At 41.0% G+C, this 19,755-nt stretch overlaps 1 protein-coding gene and 1 pseudogene across 1 annotated transcript; one reads left to right on the top strand and one right to left on the bottom strand.

Moving 5' to 3' along the window:
* Positions 1-314: 314 nt before the first annotated feature.
* LOC118632845 lies at positions 315-433 on the bottom strand (annotated as a pseudogene).
* Positions 434-11,967: 11,534 nt separating this feature from the next.
* Positions 11,968-12,341, top strand: LOC118632792 (COX assembly mitochondrial protein 2 homolog). The gene is made up of 2 exons (XM_036266031.1): positions 11,968-12,053; positions 12,188-12,341. Exons 1-2 carry the CDS (start codon positions 11,968-11,970, stop codon positions 12,339-12,341), a joined length of 240 nt encoding a protein of 79 aa, XP_036121924.1.
* Positions 12,342-19,755: the final 7,414 nt, after the last annotated feature.

Genomic DNA, 19,755 nt, shown 5'->3' with positions numbered 1-19,755 from the left:
ATTATTATCTTTATTTTACAAATGAAAAAATTGAGGCACAGAGAGATTAAGTAACTTGCCCCAAAACGTTCAGCTGGTAAAGCAGCAGAGCCCGTATCAGCTCCAGGTCAGTCAGATCCGAAGACCATGGTCTTTCCACAATGTCACACTTCACAGGATGGTCAACCAAGCACCAGGTAGGTGCATATCACAGCCTATACTAGAGTTGTGTCGGGGGGAGTTGTAAGGACAGACCAAGTAATGAAATTATTTGTTAAATGGGAGTAATAGTACTTAATTGGTGGTTATGAGAATTAAAAATGATTAATAACTTTATAAATGCTTTTTTTTAAATCCTCACCTGAGGATATTTTTCTTTTTCTTTTTTTTCAATTAGCAATAATCGCACCTCGGATAAACCTCATTGGCTACAATACTGCCACTGCGCAAAGCTGAGGATATTTTTCCATTGATTTTTCAGATAGAATGGGAGAGGAGGGTGAGAGAGACAGAGGGAAACATCGATGTGAGAGAGACACCTTAATTGGTTGCCTCCCACATTACCCCAACCAGGGCTGGGGATTGAACCTGCAACCGTGGTACGTGCCCTTGACTGAGAATCTTCAGTCCATTGGCCATGCTCTAACTACTAAGCCAAAGAAGCCAGGGCTTATTTAATTTTTTTTTTAAGTTTCACCTAATGACATGCCTAGAGAGAGGAAGGGAGAGACAGAGAAACATTGATGTGATTGCCTCCCTTACTTGCCCCAACTAACTACCCAACCCACAACCCAGGTATGTGCCCTGGCTGGGAATCAGACCATCTACCTTTTGGTACACAGGACGACACTGAGCCATTCTAGCTGGGCTTCATAAGTGTGTTTATTATTTATTTATTTATTTTTTATCCTCACCTGAGGACATTTTTCCATTTTTGTTCAGATAGAGTGGGAGGGAGGGAGAGGAAGGGAAAGAGAGAGAAACATCAATGTGAAAGGGACACATTGAGCTGCTGCCACCATCTGCACAGCCCAACCAGGGCCGGGGACAAAGTGCAACGGAGGTACGCGCCCTCAGTGGGAACCGAACCCGAGACTCTCCGAACCGCAGTCCGACGCTCTAATCGCTGAGCCAAACTGGCCAGGGCCATAAGTGTGTTTAAAAGATGGCTACTAATATTAATATTAATTATTGTTATTAATGAATGTTATATGGTAGTTGCCGTTTTTATTTTGTATTTTTTCATTTTAAGAAAAGTGTTTTTAATTTTTCTATATACTTTTTAGAAAGTGAACATTCTTGCTAACACCTTTAACACAGTGTCTTCTGATTTCTGTAACCTGGCTCTTATTTATAAAATATTCTAATATCCTAATGTTTTTATTATTTTTTTTATTATTGATTTTTTAGAGAGGAAGGGAGAGAGAAAGATAGAAACATCAATGTGAAAGAGAAACATTGATCAGCTGCCTCCTACACGACCCCCACTGGGGATCGAGCCCGCAACCGGTCACATGCCCTGAATGGGGACCTCTCAGTCCATGGGATGATGCTCAATCCAATGAACCACACCTCTAGGCACTAATATCCCACTTTTTATGGTATTTCAATTAAAGATACATTCTTTATTTATCATTATCATCAAACTGAATAAAACTATTAGCTATTCCCCTGGCTCAGTGGCTCAGTTTGTTGGAGTGTGTACACCAAAACGTGGCAGGTTTGATTGCTAGGTTGTGGGTTTGCTTTCTGGTGAGGGTACATACAGTAGGCAACTGATTGATGTTTCTCTCTCTCTCTCTCTCTCTCTCTCTCAAATCAATAAACATGGCCTGGCTGGTTTTGCTCAGTGGTTAGAGCGTCAGTCTGCGGTCCAGAGAGACCGGATTTGGTTCCCGCTAAGGGCATGTACCTCAGTTGCAGTTTGTCCCCGGCTCTGGGTGGGGTCGTGTGGGTGGCAACCAGTCAATGTGTCTCTCTCACATCAATGTTTCTCTCTCTCTTCCTCTCTCTCTCCCTCCCACTCTATTTGAGGATAAATACAAAAATGTCCTTGGGTAAGGATTTAAAAAAACAACTATTAGTTATCAATGACTATTTACTGATTAAAAATCATGCATTTAAAGTATTGTTTGACAACTGATGCGGAAATATTCAACTCTGATTCTGCCTTTTGTCCTTCAAATAGTAGTACCATTTTTAAATTGTAGTAACATATATATAACAAAACTTCCCATTTTAATCACTTTAAGTGTACAGTTCAGTGAAATTAAGCACATTCACATTGTTATGCAGCCATCACCACCATCCATCTCCAGACCTATTTCATCTTCTCAGACTGAAATTCTGCCCTTGGTTTGTTGTTGTTAATCCTCACCTGAGGCTATGTTTCCATTGATTTTTACAGAGTGGAAGGGAGGGAGAGAGAGAGAAGGAAAGACATCAAACATATCAATCTGCCTCCCACATGACCCCCAACCAGTGTTGGAGATCGAACCTGCAGCCCAGGTACATGCACTTGACTGGAATCAAACCTGAGACCCTTCAGTCCACAGGCTGAGCCAACCCGGTCAGGGCTGCCATTGTTTTTTAATCATTATTAATATAACTCATTATTGTGTTATTATTCTTATGTAGGTTGTAATGGAGGGCACGGGATGGAGATTACAGCCCTGGGTTCAATTCAGATTCCTTCACAGTGCATTTGAACTTCAGTAATTTACTTAAAACCCCCAACATCAGTTCCTCCATGGTGATGAGACAAATACATGGAGATAACACAAGGTTGTGGTAGTAGAAGAGATTTCCAAGGGAAAAGTGCATTATACCTTCATGCAAAGCCCTCCACAAATGTTAGATCCTTAGGTGGGTGGATAGATATTTTAAGTTCCTAGCTCAGTTCCTGGTACAAAATAGGAACAAAAAACAAGTTCTAAATGAACCGAGAAGCTCCAAGCTTTTGGGTCATACTGCTCCCTGGTGGTAGCCCAGAAACATGCTTCATCTCTCACAGGTACGCTTGAGGCTGGTTCGGAAAGATAGGCACTCCTGAAACAAGAGGGGAACCCAAGGTTCCCGCTCCAGGACTTTTCCTTCTTACCTGAAAATACTCATTATCCCCAGACAGTTTCCAAACTCAACTTTCCATTCCAGAAGGGCTGGTCATCTTTCTGTACTTTTAAATTTCTGTTAACACTTTTGCTCCTCCTGTTCCACTTCTCCACCCGTGTTCATCCAAACTCTGAGTCTCCCTTAAACCTGCTCAAACCCTGCCTCCTCCAGAAGGCCACCCTGGAGCACACCAGCCAACTCTCCCTCACTCCTTTTTTTAATTTCTGCAGAACTCAGAGTCTATACTTTGAGTATATGCTGTGTGTAGTTCTCTCCAAACTTTGATTCCTTGAGATAATTTCCTGGTTTTCTTAATGTTTCCTCTGGGCTCCAGGGCATGAACTGAAATGATCAATGGGATTCCTTAAAAGCGACATATTTTTGAGTGCCTACTATGGACCAGGTAGAGCACTGGGTACTTTTATAAACACGCCTTCAATCCTTGTGATAATTCTAATGCAACTCCACTGCAAATTAAATATCTCAATTTATAGATAACAAAACTGAGCCTCCGAAAGGTTAAATGATTTGCCAACAGTCATACAGCTAATAAGAGGCAGAGAATGTGTTTGAACCTCCATGTGCCTGATTACAAATCCACAGAATAAATTTCACTGCCCATGCCAACTCCTCTCAATTGTTAGCACCTGTGTGGAACAATGACTTGGAAAAGAATTGCAAACACTGGGCTTTAGAGGGTTAAGTGGTGGAGTTGGTTAGTAATGTCTGCCAAGAGTGAAGACCGGTCATTGGTGATATACAAGACTTGTATTTGCCATCCTTCCATTACCTCAGATTGGATGGGTCCGTGGGAAGAAACTCCACTTTATCCTGAACATGGTTTTAAGAAGATACATGCCTTCAACACCCAGAGAAGCAGTTTACAGCCTTGCCTTAGCTTTCACCTCCTGCTTGTGCGGAACCTGAAGATCAGCCAGAAGTGAGAGTTTAGGGAATTTCTTAGGTATTCCCTGAGCATGTGCATAGCCCTGGGTATGTTTGAAACTTCCTAGTTTCCCAGGAATATGTTTCAGAGTTTTTCAAAGCCCTTATTCCCCAAAGCATCTCATTTCCCCAGTCTTTCTTCCCAAGATTTGATTAGTCCAGGTTTCCCTGGACTAGTTGATTCCCCATTGCTTCAGGCAAAAGCGACTGAAACATTTGCCTGTAAATGTTTTCATCAAATGCTCCCTGGATAGTTACCTCAGCAGTAGAGAGTTCCAAGTTATACAAGATAAAGGCAAACCCTTTGAGCCCCTCCTTTAGGGCAGCGATTTCAACCTGTGTGCCAAAGCACACTGGGGTGCGGCCAGGATTTAAAACATGCAATAATAACATTATGTAGTCAGGGGCACCAACCTCTTTTCCCTTCGATTGTCAAATAAAAAAAAAAATGACAACAGCCAATACAACAAAAGCCGTCTGGTGTGAATGAATCAAAATTATACCTAATTTTTTTTTTGTCAAATCAACAAAAAAAATATGTTTTGGTGTGCCGCAGAATTAGTAATTAGTTTATGTGTGCCACGAGATGAAAAAAAATTTAAATCACTGTGTTAGTGAGCCATCACATAGATCAAATAAACAACCACATTTCCTTGAAAATGAGGTACATTTTGCTCCCTCTGTTACTGGTACCAATAAAGGGAATGCAGCTATCTCATTCAAGGCCACATTCGAGCTTTGGGAAGTGGGAGTGGGACCAGAGTAAGTTACACCACCACAAAGTTTCTGTTCTTGCCCAGATTCAGCTTGTTTTTCATGAAAGCATTACCCTCATCATTGCAGGCTTTTGGTTAGTGTTAAGTGTTTCTGAAAAAGTTGATTCAGGCCGTTTTTGGCACCTTTTGTGTCACTGTTATTAAAGGAAAGAACTTGGAGTTGCTCTGCATTTTGCTGACATCACTTCAATATGACTTATTAATGGTAATGTTAACCTTGATCATTTGGTTAAGGTGGTGTCTGCCAGGTTCTCCACTGCAGTGTTAGAATATTTTCCTTTCCATTTGCTATCCCCAGAGGTCAGCAAACTGTAGCCGTAAGGCTAGATCTAGCCCACTGCCTTTCTGTAAATAAAATTTTATTGGTACACAGCCACACTCATTCGTCTGCATATTCTCTTGGGCTGCTTTCATGCTACAACAGCAGAGGTGAGCTGTTATGAAAGAGACTATGGATCACAGAGACTAATATAGTTCCTGTTTGGCTCTTTGCTGACTCCTGTTCTGTTCTTTAGAAGCATGTTACTAAATCTAGCCCACACTGAAGGGGAGGAGAATTAAGCTTCATATTGTGGAATGAAGAGTACCAAAGCATTTTTGGACATATGTTAAAAACAAGATAATTAATACATATTTTAGAGACTATATTTTGAGGCTATGCAAATACTGTTTCTCTTTAAAGTTTTGCTCACTGCCCTGGTTGATTTTGCTCAATGGTTAGAGCATCAGCCTGTGGATCAAAGAGTCTCGGTTCGATTCCTGGTCAGGGTCACATACCTGGGTTGCAAGTTTGATCCCTGCCCCTGATCGGGGGGTCATGTAGAGGCAACCAATCAATGTGTCTCTCTCACATTGATGTTTCTTTTTTTTAAAAAACTTTTTTCCCCCCTTTATTGATTATACAGAGAGAGGAAGTGAGAGGAAGAGAGAGATAGAAACATCGATGAGAGAGAATGATTGGCCACCTCCTGCATGCCTCCCACCAGGCATATATCCTGATCGGGAACTGAACCTGTGACCTCTTGGTACATGGGTCAATGCTCAACCACTGAGCCACACTGGCAGGACTCACATTGATGTTTCTCTCTCTCTCTCTAAAAAAATAAAAAATCAATAAAAACATATTTTAAAAAAAGATGTAAATGTTAGTTTCCTTTTGCTGCTGTCCCCAGGAAGCTACTTTAAGGAATCCTTTGCTGTTCTAAGTAGACTGCTTCCTGCAACCCCTTACCCCCACCCAAACACACTCCTTGTCCCCTGGAGGTCAGGGACCTTGCCTTACATCTGTGTAACTCCCTTATTGTGCAACGACCTTTCACATAGGCTTTAATCAACCTTAGATGTGGATTTTAACACACACATAGTCTACATTTATTTTATTTTATTTTTTACTTTTTTATCCTCACCCGAGGCCATTTTTTCCATTTTTTGTTCAGATAGAGTGGGAAGGGGAGAGAGAGAAGAGAAACATCGATGTGGAAGGGACATATCGGTGGCTGCCACCCGGGGACAAACTCCAACTAAGGTACGTACCCGTAGCAGAAACCGAACCTGGGTCTCTCTCTGGACCGTAGGCCGATGCTCTAACCGCTGAGCCAAACAGGCCAGGACCACATACTCTACATTTTAATATACATGTGTTCTGCATGTTTATGGTAGGTATAATACTATCAGACATAATCATTACAATTTATTTGGTGGTTTCTATAAATTTATTAGGGCTTCATTCCTAGTTTGGTGATATTTGACTTGCTACGTCAAAAGGCATTAGCTGGGAGAGACAGAGGGGAAGAGAGAGATTAAAAATAATTAATTAAATAATTTTTTAAAAAGGCATTAGCTGTGTGGGAGGATAAACTGAACCAGATATGGTATTGGACCTCAAGAAGTCCACAGCATAATCGGGAGGAGAGAGCACTGTACAAATAACCAACCACAGATTACCAAGGGCCTCAAATGTCAGACATCACATGGACTTTGTTCAGCAGCAGCGGGGTAGCCAGTGAAGGCTTCTGAGGAAGAAGATAACAGAATCTATACCGAGGAAGTGGGAAGGCTGACACACATGAGCCTGGAGACATGGGGGTGGGGGGCAATTAGAAGGCTTTGGAATGGCTCAGGTGAGACATAATATACCTCAATGACAGAAAGAATGGAAAGAAGTGGACAAAAACCTTGCCCAGAAAAGTAAAGAGGAAATGGTCAATTAGGAATCAGAGAATCTTAGAAGGTAACCTTTGAAATTATCTGGGGAAACTCTTATGTTTCAAAAGAAAATGAGGACTGAAGACACTGTTATTTGCCCAAGCTCACAGTTTTAGCTAGTAACTATACTAATCAGGGTGACTCTAGGCCATGCTGCAGTAACAGTCACACCAAACCCCAATAACCAGGGCCTAAACCATAGAGGTTTATTTCCTACTCACAAAAAGTCCTCTGCAGGCCAGGAGACTCCCGAGGACAGCATCATTCCTAATGATGACTCAGGGATCCAGTCTGCTTCTATATTGTGGGTTCTACCAATTCAACTCATAACTCCCAGGAAGATAAAGTGTAGAGAACATGTATCACTTATTCTCACAGCCCCGTGAGCAGAATTAGTCTCATGCCCCAACCTAATTACAAGGGAGGCTGGGAAATGTAGCAGGAAGAAAGTGGGTATGAGATATTTATGTACTATTTGGTGAGCACTATATCCTCTGTCATAGTCACAGAACTAAAAATGGCCTGTTTCCAAAAATCCAGTCCTTTTTCCTATGCTTACAGGAAATGGAACCACTTCATGGATTTATTAACACCTCAGTGTACCCTATGTTCTGAATATTTTCCTGTTACTGCAGACTTAGCGAGAGAACTAAAAATTGATTTTCATTCTTAAGAGATACAACCCCATTCAGAAACTGTAAGTAGGCAGCTTGATGTTAAGCTGGGGATTTCAAGCAACTCCAGACTACATACCATCATATGGCAATCACCTGTATAATCTAAAAATACATGCAGAAATATCTGCACAATACGCAACTCAGACATATACACACCTCTGCTCTTGTGAATCACAGAAGCAGATATAGGCCATAGGGTTAAATTACAATAGACAGCCTCATAGCACTGTGTGGCAGAGCTGATGTAGAGGATTGAAGTCAATAACTGGCTGCCTGCCTGTCAGACTCCCAACGTCCTCCCAAAAAGGCAGGTCTTTACCATTAAGAGCTATATTCTATAGCATGTGACTTATCACCCTGACCATAACTGATTGGAGCAGAGAACGATGCTTGAATAAAGGGCAGCTGATTTCTAATAATGCAGGTGGCTTATAAGGTGGTATGATATGAGATGACTGGCAATCAACCAGGTCAATCAGAACAAAGAATCAGATTTTTGGAGAGAGTTTGTCAGTTGACAGTGGGTGCAGGAGATGAAGGACACAGAGGGAGAAAAGATAGCACATTATTGAAATTATGGAAAGCTTGAGTCAGGGAAAGCCTACGAGTTGTTTTTGATAGAAAAAGAGGTAGGTGGTTGGTAATGCCAAACCTTACAGGAGCTGTGAAAGCAAAATATCACTAAGTTGGCAAAATGATCGACTATCTGAAAACAGCAAATTTGTGCCACAAAGGGGGCAATGAGATATTTTAGTCCCTAGAGCGGTGCTGATCAGATTCCAAACTGTATTTAAGTTACAATAAGTCCAGCCATATGGCTATTTCTGAACATCTAGCCATGTGGCTGAAATGTCTGTCTTTCTTAATTTGACAAGATTGCTTACAATACCCCCTCATTACTTTTGGTGGCCTGAGAGAATCTCTGTCCTTTGCAACCACAACACCCCAACAGAACCTAAAAAGAAATTAAGTTCTAATAAATGACCCTTGAAAACATTATGCTAAATAAAATAAGCCAGGCACAAAAAAACAAATATTGTAGGATTCTACTTACATGAGGTACCCAAAATTGTCAAGACCAAACCAGGGGCTGGGGGACTGGGGAGTTATTAACGTATAAAGAGTTTCTGTTTGAGGTGACACAAAAGTTTAAAAAATAAATATTAGTAATGATTATACAACATTTTAAAATATATATTTTTTTCTTTATTGACTTTAGAGAGAGAAGAAGAGAGAGAAAGAGAGAGATAGAAACATTGATGAGAGAGAACATCGATTGGCCGCTTCCTGCATGCCCCCCACTGGGGATTTGGCCTACAACCTGGGCATGTGCCCTGACCAGGAATTGAACTGGCAACCTCTTGGTGCACGGGTTGAGGCTCAACCACTGAGACACACTGGTCTGGCCTGAATTGTACACTTTTAGATGGTTAAAATAAAAATCATGTTATATATATTTCACCACACACACAAAGACTCCATTATGGATATAGTATGATGGAAAGAATACCAGCTTGGAGCAGAGAAGCTGGGTTCAAGACTCAGCTCTGCTGTTTTGTAGCTGTGACACTTTAGGTAAGTTACCCAGCCTCTCAGTGTCTCAGTTTATTCACTTAGAAAATGAAGATAATAAAACCTTAAGTTTGTTGTGAGCAACAAAGACCAAGTATTTTGAATCATTATATATATGTATATGTTTTGAAAATGAGTCTAGCTACTCTTGCTATGTGTATATGGAAGAGGAGACATTAAGCCTCTGTACTCCCATTTTAGGAAAATATGAGGCTTCTCCTTTGCCTGTGCTCAGGGCATACTTGTATGAACAATACAAAGCTCACTTCCTATGACTTCAGAGACCCCAGACTTTCTTGAATGCTCGTCTTCTCCACTCCATCCTCTCATCCCCTTTCCTGCCCCTTTTGGGCCCCCAATGGTCTGGTGCTCTCTCCTCTAGTCCACATGAAAACCACCCCTTAGAAGAGATTATTTTCTCATTCAAACTGGAGTTTCTTTGTTCCCCTTCTCAGAGTATACCTATTTAGGCAGTTCCTCTTTCCAGGGAGGGAAAAGCCCAATCCACATAAATTTACTGAGTTGAACTGAAGAGGTTTTTTTTTTTTTTTTTTTTTTTTGGCTTTGGCAGGTGGAGCAAACGCTGAGAAAAAGGGAATCCTCTGTGCTCTTTCTACCCCTAAAGCCAGACAGTTAATAATCCTGAAATATTTGCTGACTGGAATCTTTTCTCTGGGGTCAGCAAAAGTCTGCTTTTTAGACTTTACCAAGAAGACATTTTGTGAAGTCTAAAAAGCAGGCACTCACTCTAGGAAGCCTGGGGAGCTGTCCAGGGTTCTGAAATGTTACTGAGCTGGCAAGCCTTCCTGTTTCTCCTAATCCAGGAGCCCTGGCAACTCCAATTCAGCTTAATTTTGGATTTCGGAGAGGTGAATGAAGAGATAATTCATGGAAGGCTAAAAGAAGGAGAGAGAAGCACACAGATACATAGAGCCTCCTGGATAAGCTTAATCACAGATGGAATGCTAGGGCCAAAACATAGAAACTTTTGTTTTGATTTTATTTTTGAATAGAAATGGTCATCAAGAAACCTGAAATGCCCTAAGAAAAAATATGGACCAAGTGAAAGGAGAGAAAAGGCTATGCATAAAACAACACAATGCTAAACTGTGTAAACACAAACTTATGAGCAAAACTACCCCCACATAGATTGATGTATCACCAATCAACTGAGCCACACCGGCTGGACTCATATGTCTTTTTAAAAATCATCCCCTTCCCAAGAAAGTTTGAGCCATGATCCTCTCCCACTTGCCTTGCTGATATGCTCATGCAAGCATCTTTTAGTGAAAGCTAAAGAAGCTTGATAGAGCCCTGGCCAGTTTCCAGGTTTGATCCCTGGCCCCAGTCAGGGTCATGCGGGAGGCAACCAATCGGTATGTCTCTCTTACATTGATGTTTCCCTCTATCTCTGCCCCTCCCTCCCTCCCACTCTCTCTAAAGATCAATGGAAAAATATCCTTGAGTGAGGATTAACAAAAACAAACAAACAAAAAACTAGGAAGAAAAAATAAGTAATCTAAAACTTGTCACATAACAGGGATGGGCTTCCCTCTGAGTGTTTAGCATATATGGTGTGCAATCAACTACATACTGCTTTATAGTGGTCCTTAAGTTAGAACCTCAAGTTAGCCATAACTCTTCAACTAATCCTAAGCCCCTTTGCGGGTAGTGACCATGTCTCATGTCTCCTCTCACAAAAAGAACATCAAACACACAGTAGGCATTCAATAAATGTTGGTTGATTAAGGCAAAGTAGAGATTAAATCTGGATTTCACTCAGATAATACATTTTCTTTTTTAAAAATTAAATTTTTAAAAAATATATGTTTTTATTGATTATAGAGAGAGGAAAGGAGATGGAAACATCCATGAGAGAGAAAAACATTAATGGGCTGCCTCCTGCATGCCCCCTACTGAGGATGGAGCCCAATACCAAGCATGTGCCCTGACCCTTGACTGGGAATCCAACCAGTGACCTCTTGGTGCACCAGATGGATGACACTGAACCAATTGACCACGCTGGCCAGGGTTAGGGTATTTTTAAAAGGGAAAAATTAGAAATAACACAAAGTCCAACAAGAGACTGATTTAACAAATTGAGGTACATCCATACAACTGAACACTGCACTAAACTGTAAAAATAAATATACAGGTCTATCTTACTGATATGGGGAAATGGCTACAATTTACAAAGTGAAAAAAGAAAGTTCAAAAACAGTATATAAAATGCATATGATTCTACAGTTATAAAAATTTAAATTAATCTGAGAAAGTGAGACTTTTTATCTCTTCTATCTTTATTATGGTAATTCCAGCAGCCGGCATGTAGCCAGGGTTCAGTAAATGTCCCTTAGATGACTATGGTAACATCAAGAACTTGCAATAGCACTTAAAATACTCCCAACAGGCCCTGGCCAGTATGGCTCAGTGGTCGAGCATCGGCCTGCGGACCAGAGAGTCCCGGGTTCGGTTCCTGCTAGGGGCACGTACCACAAAAAAAAAAAAAAAAAATACTCCCAACAGGGGTAAGTGGGTCAGCTGTGGGAGGTGTAGGGATGTTCTCTACCAGGAGCTGCCCTGGCTCTGGTGCCCAGGCAAGGCAGTCTTGGGGTGAGGAGCCTCCCTGGGTGAATTCCACTTCAGCCTCCCTGGTGTGGCTGTGAGTTGGTTGCTCTGCCATACTCCATCACCTCCTAAAGATGCATCTTGACTTATCTCCACACTTGCACACTGAAGAATGCAACATCTTGATTAACCTACTTAAGGAATGTCACAAAAATATGATGTATTGGTGAAAATTCTGCTACATGTGATGTCTGGGATTTTGCTGCCTCCATTTTCTTCTTGAATTTTTATGGTTTCATGGGTTAGATTTGAGTCTTTTATCCATTTTGAGTTTATTCTTGTGTATGGTCACAGCATTATGAATTTTTTTGGTTATTGCAATGATCTTGAATGGAAGATGAGAAAATGCTTCAAGAATGACTACATGGAAAAAAGGACCAAGAGCAGGGAGCATGGCAATGCAATGCGAAAGAGACTTCATAATCCTCCAGAGGAATCTGAAACATAAATTATACTTTCACTGGATGCCTTGGCTGAGAGAAGACCTGAAGACTCTTGGTTGATAACTGAAAGAATCCTATCTCATTTGGTCTCCAGAATCTTTTGAATAGTGACCTGTGACAAATTGAGCCTTGGAGAAATACAAAACCTGGATTCAGAATATGTGTTGGGCAGAGGCTTTAGTACTCTGATTCCTTTACCAACACACCTGACTTTAATATGTTTCTTTCCTTTGTCTATAACCAATTAACATTTGAGTAATCTGTCTCCCCAATAAAATAATTGGCTTAAAAATACTCCCAACAGAGAATGAATTCTGACTTTATTCTAATACTTCAGAACAAGTAGAATTTTTCTACTGTTGGGCAGGAAAGAGGGGTGAGAAGACTTCACAGTCAGTTGAAGCTGGAAGAGTGTTAGACTGAAGGTCATTGGTTCAATACCAGATTTGGGTGATGTTTCTTTTTGGCTTACTTTACCTATTTACTTATCTACTTATATCTTAGTAAGTTTTCCTAACTTTTTATTTTGAAAATTTCAAACCTAGAGAAAAGTTACAAGACAAGGACAATAAACACCTGTATTCACTGTTAATTTTTTGCCACATTTGCTTTACTTCCTCCCTCTCTATGTGTGTGCATTGTTTTTACCAACACATCTGAGAGTAAGTTATATAAACCACAATATTGCAACTCTAAATAGGCCAGTATGGCCCTGGCCAGTTTGGTTCAGTGGTTAGAGTGTTTCCCCAAGGACCAAAGGGTTGTGGGTTCAATTCCCGGTCAAATGCAAGTACCTGGGTTGCAGGTTTGATCCCCAGCCCCAATCAGGGTCATGCTGGAGGCAGCCAATCAATGTGTCTCTCTCACATCGATGTTTCTCTCTCTTGCTCTCCCCTCCCTCCCTTCCACTCTACCTAAAAATCAATGGAAAAAATATCCTTGGTGAGGATTAATTTAAAAAATAATAATAATAAATAAATACTTCAGTGTGTAACTCCAAAGAACATTTGCCTATTTATATACATACATATATACAGATTTTATAAATAAATATTTTTTTTTCAAAGAACTGTTTCTTACTTTGAAATAGTTTAATACAAGTTGCAAAAATAGTACAGAAAGTTCCCAGGTACCATTCACCCAGCTCTCTCTCCATGATAACATTTTACATAACCATAATACATTATCAAAATGACACTGATACAACAAATGAATTCAACTACATACCTTATGTGAATTTGGATTGTACTAGGTTTCTCTTGCTCTATAAATTTTATCACATGTATAGATTTGAGTAAAAGAACTGTTCATCACCACACACAAAAAACTCCTTATGTTACCCCCTTATAGTCATATCCTCTCTACAACCCTAACTCATCAACCATTGATATGTCCTCTCTCACTATAATTTTGTCATTTCTAGAATGTTACACATGGAGTACATAATACATAACATGCTGAGATAATAATGATGATGATGATGATTATTTTTTATTTATTTATTTTTTGGTACATGCCCGTAGCAGGGCCTAGCAGGAACTAAACCCGGGACTCTGTGGTCCACAGGTCGATGCTCCAACTGCTGAGCCAAACCAGCCAGGGCTGATTATTATTTTAATCCTCACCCAAGGGAATGTTTCTATTGATTTTTAGAGAGAGAGAGAAAGACGGAGAGAGAGGGAGAGAGAGAGAGAGAGAGAGAAACATTAATCGGTTGCTGCCCATAAATACCTCGACCAGGAATCATACCCGATATCTAGGTATGTGCCCTGACCAGGAATTGAACCTGAAACCTTTTGGTGTACAGGATGATGCTCTAACCAACTAAACCGCCTGGCCAGGGCTGAGATTAGTTTATTCACTCAGTGTAATGCCTTTGCAATTCATCCAAGTTTTTCCAAATATTCATCAATCGTTCATTTTTTTTTAACTTTTTATTAATTTATTTTTGTTACAGATGTTTCTCCTTTTTTTCCCCATTGACACCCTCCTCTCCATCCCCCTACCCCATAACCAGCTTTGTTGTCCATGTCCATTGGTTATGTGTACATGCATATAAGTTCTGTGGTTTATCTCTTCCTTCCCCCCACCACTCCCTCTTCTGATGGTTGTCAGTCTGTACCCTACTTCCACGTCTCTGGGTCTACCCTATTCTTCAGACTGTTGTGTTCATTATATTCCACAAATAAGTGAGATCATGTGATATTTGTCTTTCTCTGCTTTGCTTGTTTCGCTTAGGATAATACTTTCCAAGTCCCTTCATATCGTCTCAAAGGATAAGAGATCTTTCTTACATCTGCATAGTACTCCATTGTGTATATGTACCACCACTTTTTTATACATTTGTCTACTGATGGACACTTGGGCTGTTTCCAGATCTTAGCTATTGTAAATAGTGCTGCTATGAAAATGGGAGTACATATATTCTTTCTGATTGGTGTTTCAGGCTTCTTAGGTTATAGTCCTAGAAGTGGGATCACTGGATCAAATGGCAATTCAGTTTTTGATTTTTTGAGGTAACACCATAGTATTTTCCATAGTGGCTGCACCAGTCTGCATTCCCACCAGCAGTGTACTAGAGAATCGTTCATTGTTTTTAATACTGGATGTATCACAATTTGTTTACCCATTCACTTGTTGAAGGACATTTGGGTTGTTTACTATTTTTGTCCATTATAAAGAAAGCTGCTTGGCCCTGGCTGGTTTGGCTCAGCGGTTAGAGCGTCGGCCTGCGGACCAGAGCGTCCTGGGTTCAGTTCCCACTAAGGGCATGTACCTCGGTTGCGGTTTGTCCCCGGCCCCAGTTGGGGTCATGTGGGTGGCAGCCACTCGATGTGTCTCTCTCATGTCGATGTTTCTCTCTCTCTCTTCCCCCCTCTCTTTCTCCTGCTCTATCTGAAGATAAATGCAAAAATGTCCTCTGGTGAGGATATATATATATATATATATATATATATATATATGGTTAAAGAAAGCTGCTTGAACACTCACAGATTTTTATGTAAACATAGGTTTTCTTTTTTCAGGCTAACTACTGAGCTGGGAGATAGATTACTGAATCATACAGTAAATGTATGTTTTACTTTATAAAAATTGCCAAAGTGTTTTCCAGAGTAGCTGTACCATTTTATAATCCCACCAGCAACAGATAAGAGATCCAGATGCTCTGAATCCTTGTAAGCACTTGGTATTGTCAACATTTTTCAGCCACTCTAGTAGGTATATAGAGCATATCATTGTAGTTTTGTTGTTGTTGTTGTTAATCCTCACCCCAAAATATTTTTCCATTGAGTTTTGGGTAGAGTGAAAGGGAGGGAGTGGGAGGGAGAGAGAAACATTGATGTGAGAGGGAAAAATCAATTGTTTGCCTCCTGCAGGGACCTGACCGGGGCCTGGGATTGAACCTGCAACTCAGGTATGTAACTGGGAATGGAGCCTGCAAGGCTTCAGTCTGTGGGCTGATACTCTAAACCACTGAGCAAAACTGGCCAGTACTATAGTTTTAATTCGTATTTCCCTGAAGGTTGGTGATGTCAAACATATTTTCATATGCTTATTTGAAATTTTTATATCCCTTTTGGTAAACTATCTGTTCAAGTCTTTTACCCATTTTCTAATTGAAATATTTGTTTTCTTACTGCTGTGTTTAGAATTATTTATATATTATGGATACAAATCCTTTGTTGGATATGCAATTTGCAAATATTTTCTCCTAGCATGTGGTTTGTCTTTTCATCTTCTCAACGGGGTCTTTTACAAAGCAAACGATTTTTTTCATTTTTATGAAGTCAAATTTATTCATTGTTTTGATGGATCGCACCTTTGGTGTCATACCAAAGATTTTTCCCCAAAAGATTTCAACCATATTTTTTGTCACCTCACATGTGTTTAACACTATGGTAGATGCTGAGAGAGATACATAGATGTAGGAGAACTTTTATCTAGAAGCTTCCAGTTCAGTTTAGAGAAGCACACAAATAATTATAGCAGAAAATACTAGATAACTATAAGCCACGTATAGCTATGGGTAGGAAGAGAAGAATTCATGGGAGGGAAGGATCACTTTACTTTGGAAATAGCAGGAGAAGCTTCATGGAGGAAGTGGCATTTGAATCTTAAAAATTTCAACAGTTGCCCTGGCCGGTTTGGCTCAGCAGTTAGAGCTTCGGCCTGCGGTCCAGAGAGACATGGGTTCGGTTCCCGCTGAGGGCGCATACCTCGGTTGCAGTTTGTCCCCGGCCCTGGTTGGGTCGTGCGGGTGGCGGCTACTCGATGTGTCCCTTTCACGTCAATGTTTCTCTCTCTCTCTCCCACTCTATCTGAACAAAAGATGGGAGAATGTCCTCGGGTAAGGATAAAAAAAAAAAAAAAAAAAAAAAAATTCAACAGTTGTAGTAGGGGCAGAGGAGAAAATTCCAGGAAGAAATAATTGCACCAGCAGAGGAACAGGGATGAGAAAGAAAAGTCAAGACCAAGAAGTGGGCTGGAGTGGAGGGGCTAGATGAAGATGATAAATTCACTCTTGGATATAAAGTATTTGAAGACCAGCAAGCATTCATGAAGAGATATCCAACAAGGGTTGGAAATTGGAAAAAGGGATTTTGGAATCATCAGCATAGGTCAGGCCTTTTGTTATATGCCCCACAGAAATGTGTACTCTCCTTCAGAGCACTTATCAAAATTATAATTAACAATTAACTGTGTAATTAGTGTTGTAACCTCTGATTCTCTTGCTAGACTGCCAATCTCATGGAGGCAGAGTCCACATCTACGTTATTCCTAGCACCTAGTCCAGTGCCTTGCACTCAGTAAATATTTATTGAATAGATAAAATAAGAAGGTGATACTCCTAATAGCTATCATTTACTAAGCATGGGCATAGCAGGCACTGTGATACCCCCTCTTTGTATACATAATCTCATTTAAACTTCACAGAATCTCCTGAGAGCTATATCAAGGGTTCTTAAACCTAGGTTCAGTGGGTGTGGAATAAGGCCTAAGCATCTGAATTTAAGTTCCCAGGTGCTTCTAATGAGTAGTCAGAATGGAAACCACTCAGGGGGATGGTTTTATTGAAATTTTACAGATGAAGAAACTAAGGTTCAGCAAATAACAGTGATTTATTCAAAGTCCAATGACTAGGAAGAACCATGATGCAAAGCTAGATCTCTTAGGAAGAAGACTTGACCACGAAGCCTCCCTGACTCTGGGAGACCTAATAATTTAAAAAAGAGTATATGAGAGAAGAGCAGAAGGCTGAAAACAAAGTCCCTGAAACAAAGGAGAGTGGTGAGCCCTGCCAAATGCCACAGAGAGGCCACAGAGGATGTGGCATGAAGGAGAACCTGGGAATGACACACCACTGTGTCTGCAGTGCTTGAGTCTGACATCAGAGGAAGATGAAGACAGGGCAATCCCTCAGGAAACCAAGCCAGACCTTGTGGTTTGAGGCTCCGCCAAGATCACTCCTTTGTAATACAGCTTTGGGCTAAAATTATTTAAGCCAAATGTCTTGGGCCTATGGGGTGGGTTGCCAGGAAAGGGAAGTATAAGTCTCATGGGGGAATCTCAGCTGGGAATGTCAGGTAAATTGTTGAGTAAATGCAAACTGCAGCCCATTCTAGATTGTCCAGGACCACTACGCCTTTGCTGGATCGTTTGGGTCTTTTATATACTTTCTTCTGTTCTATGTGTGTTTTGCCAGTGGATGGAAGGAGAAAAAAAGGTGAAACCCCAGCCAGGGCATTTTGCTTATTTTTAGTAGTCCCGAATAACATGGATGAAATGAAATTGGAAATATGGTCCAGAAGTAAGATTTTCTAATTATCTGTGGTTTCTACATTGCAGTGGGGCAACGATTGTGAGCCATCCTCACACTGGCCCCTAGAACCACAGTCAGTCAAGGTTGGCTGTATTCTCTCTCCCAAAGGGCAGCCTGTACAAGGATGTGGTGTATAGTTTTCTGAAACCCCACCACTAAATCCAACTCGTATACTGCTGTTGATATATGTAAATAGTGCCCCTTTATTTGAAAGAAGACAATGATGGCAGTAGCCCCTCATACCTTTACAGCCTACAAAGCACCTTTATGTGCATCAGCTTAAATCTTTCATGACCTTGGGAAGAAGGTGTTATTATCTCCACATGCTTAGTAGGTGGCAACCAAGATTCAAACCCATCACCGCTGACTCTGGATCCAGTGTTCTTTCAATTACAACCCAGTCTACTACTTTGTTATTGGCCAAAACTCTTCTGAAACTCACTTAGCCTTATCCTGGCTACATGGAACTTAATGAGACCAAGAGTTTCCTTGATCTAAGAAGTACAATTATGTGGTGAGGAAAGAATGTATGTTTGGTGCTAGTGACTTCATGCAGAGTGCTGTAGCTGAGCCCTGGTTTTTTATCTGTAAGAAAGAGGTAAGGACCACCTTGAGGAGTGACCAGAAGGAGATAAACCTATGCAAAAGATTTGGCATAATGACTAGCAGGAAGTATATTATTCAGCGATGTAAGCACTCTCCCACTCTTTACCTCACCAGGTCTTTCTGAACCCAAAGTATTCAGAATTGAGTCTCTCCAGCTCAGGTTTGATCTGTGATAAGGAACCAAGGCACAGGCTGTGACAAGGCCTGACCAGCTCCCATGACCAAGTACAAAGCCAGGAGATATGCTCCAAAGTCCCATAGGACTCCTTTTCCCCTTCCTCCAGTCTTGTCTCAGGTGATATTTCCCCCCATGAAGTTAAAACTTACTCTAGAGCTAATTCCTTGAGATTCCAAGATCAAGAAATGTCTTTAGTCTGAAATTCTGGAATCTACTAAACAGTTCTACTCTCTCTCCACAGTCATAGCCACACCCAGAGAGATATTATAAGCTTGAAGGTGAGTACTACATACTGCAGATCCCAGACTGACTCCTCCCAGCTTTCATCTTTTCCAGATCCCATTCTTTGAGTACCCCCTCTCCCGTGGTAAATGAGGCCAGCTGAGTTACCATCATTCTTTTTTTTTAATCCTCACTTTTTGCATTCATCTTCAGATAGAGCGGGAAGGAGAGAGGGAGGAAGAGAGAGAGACAAACATTGATGTGAGAGAGACACATAGACTGGCTGCCACCCACATGACCCCAACGGGGGCTGGGGACAAATTGCAACCAAGGTACGAGGTACGTGCCCTTAGCGGGAACCGAACCGGGTCTCTCTGGTCCACAGGCCGACGCTCTAACCGCTGAGCCAAACCGGCCAGGGCACCATCATTCTACCCCATTCCTGGGGATCTGTTTACAGGGACCTCTTTTGTCCAAAGAGAGATCTCTACAGGAAGGGGTTCCCACAAACCAGATTAGGATTTACACAGACTAAAATCTCAAATTGCCTATTGGGCCAGACAGGTAAAGTAAAGGAATTAAGAAAGTGGGC

Source organism: Molossus molossus, unplaced genomic scaffold (genome assembly GCF_014108415.1).
Source record: "Molossus molossus isolate mMolMol1 unplaced genomic scaffold, mMolMol1.p scaffold_m16_p_17, whole genome shotgun sequence".
Taxonomy (NCBI): domain Eukaryota; kingdom Metazoa; phylum Chordata; class Mammalia; order Chiroptera; family Molossidae; genus Molossus; species Molossus molossus.
Note: the sequence above shows the minus strand (reverse complement) of the source record. Positions and strands in the feature narration are given on the sequence as shown.

Excerpts from the sequence above, each read along its gene's own strand:
- LOC118632792 (XM_036266031.1), top strand. The coding sequence starts at position 11,968 with ATGCATCTTGACTTATCTCCACACTTGCACACTGAAGAATGCAACATC. Across the intron at positions 12,054-12,187 it reads GAATGTCACAAAAATATGAT|CATTATGAATTTTTTTGGTT; the intron begins GTATTGGTGAAA and ends GTATGGTCACAG.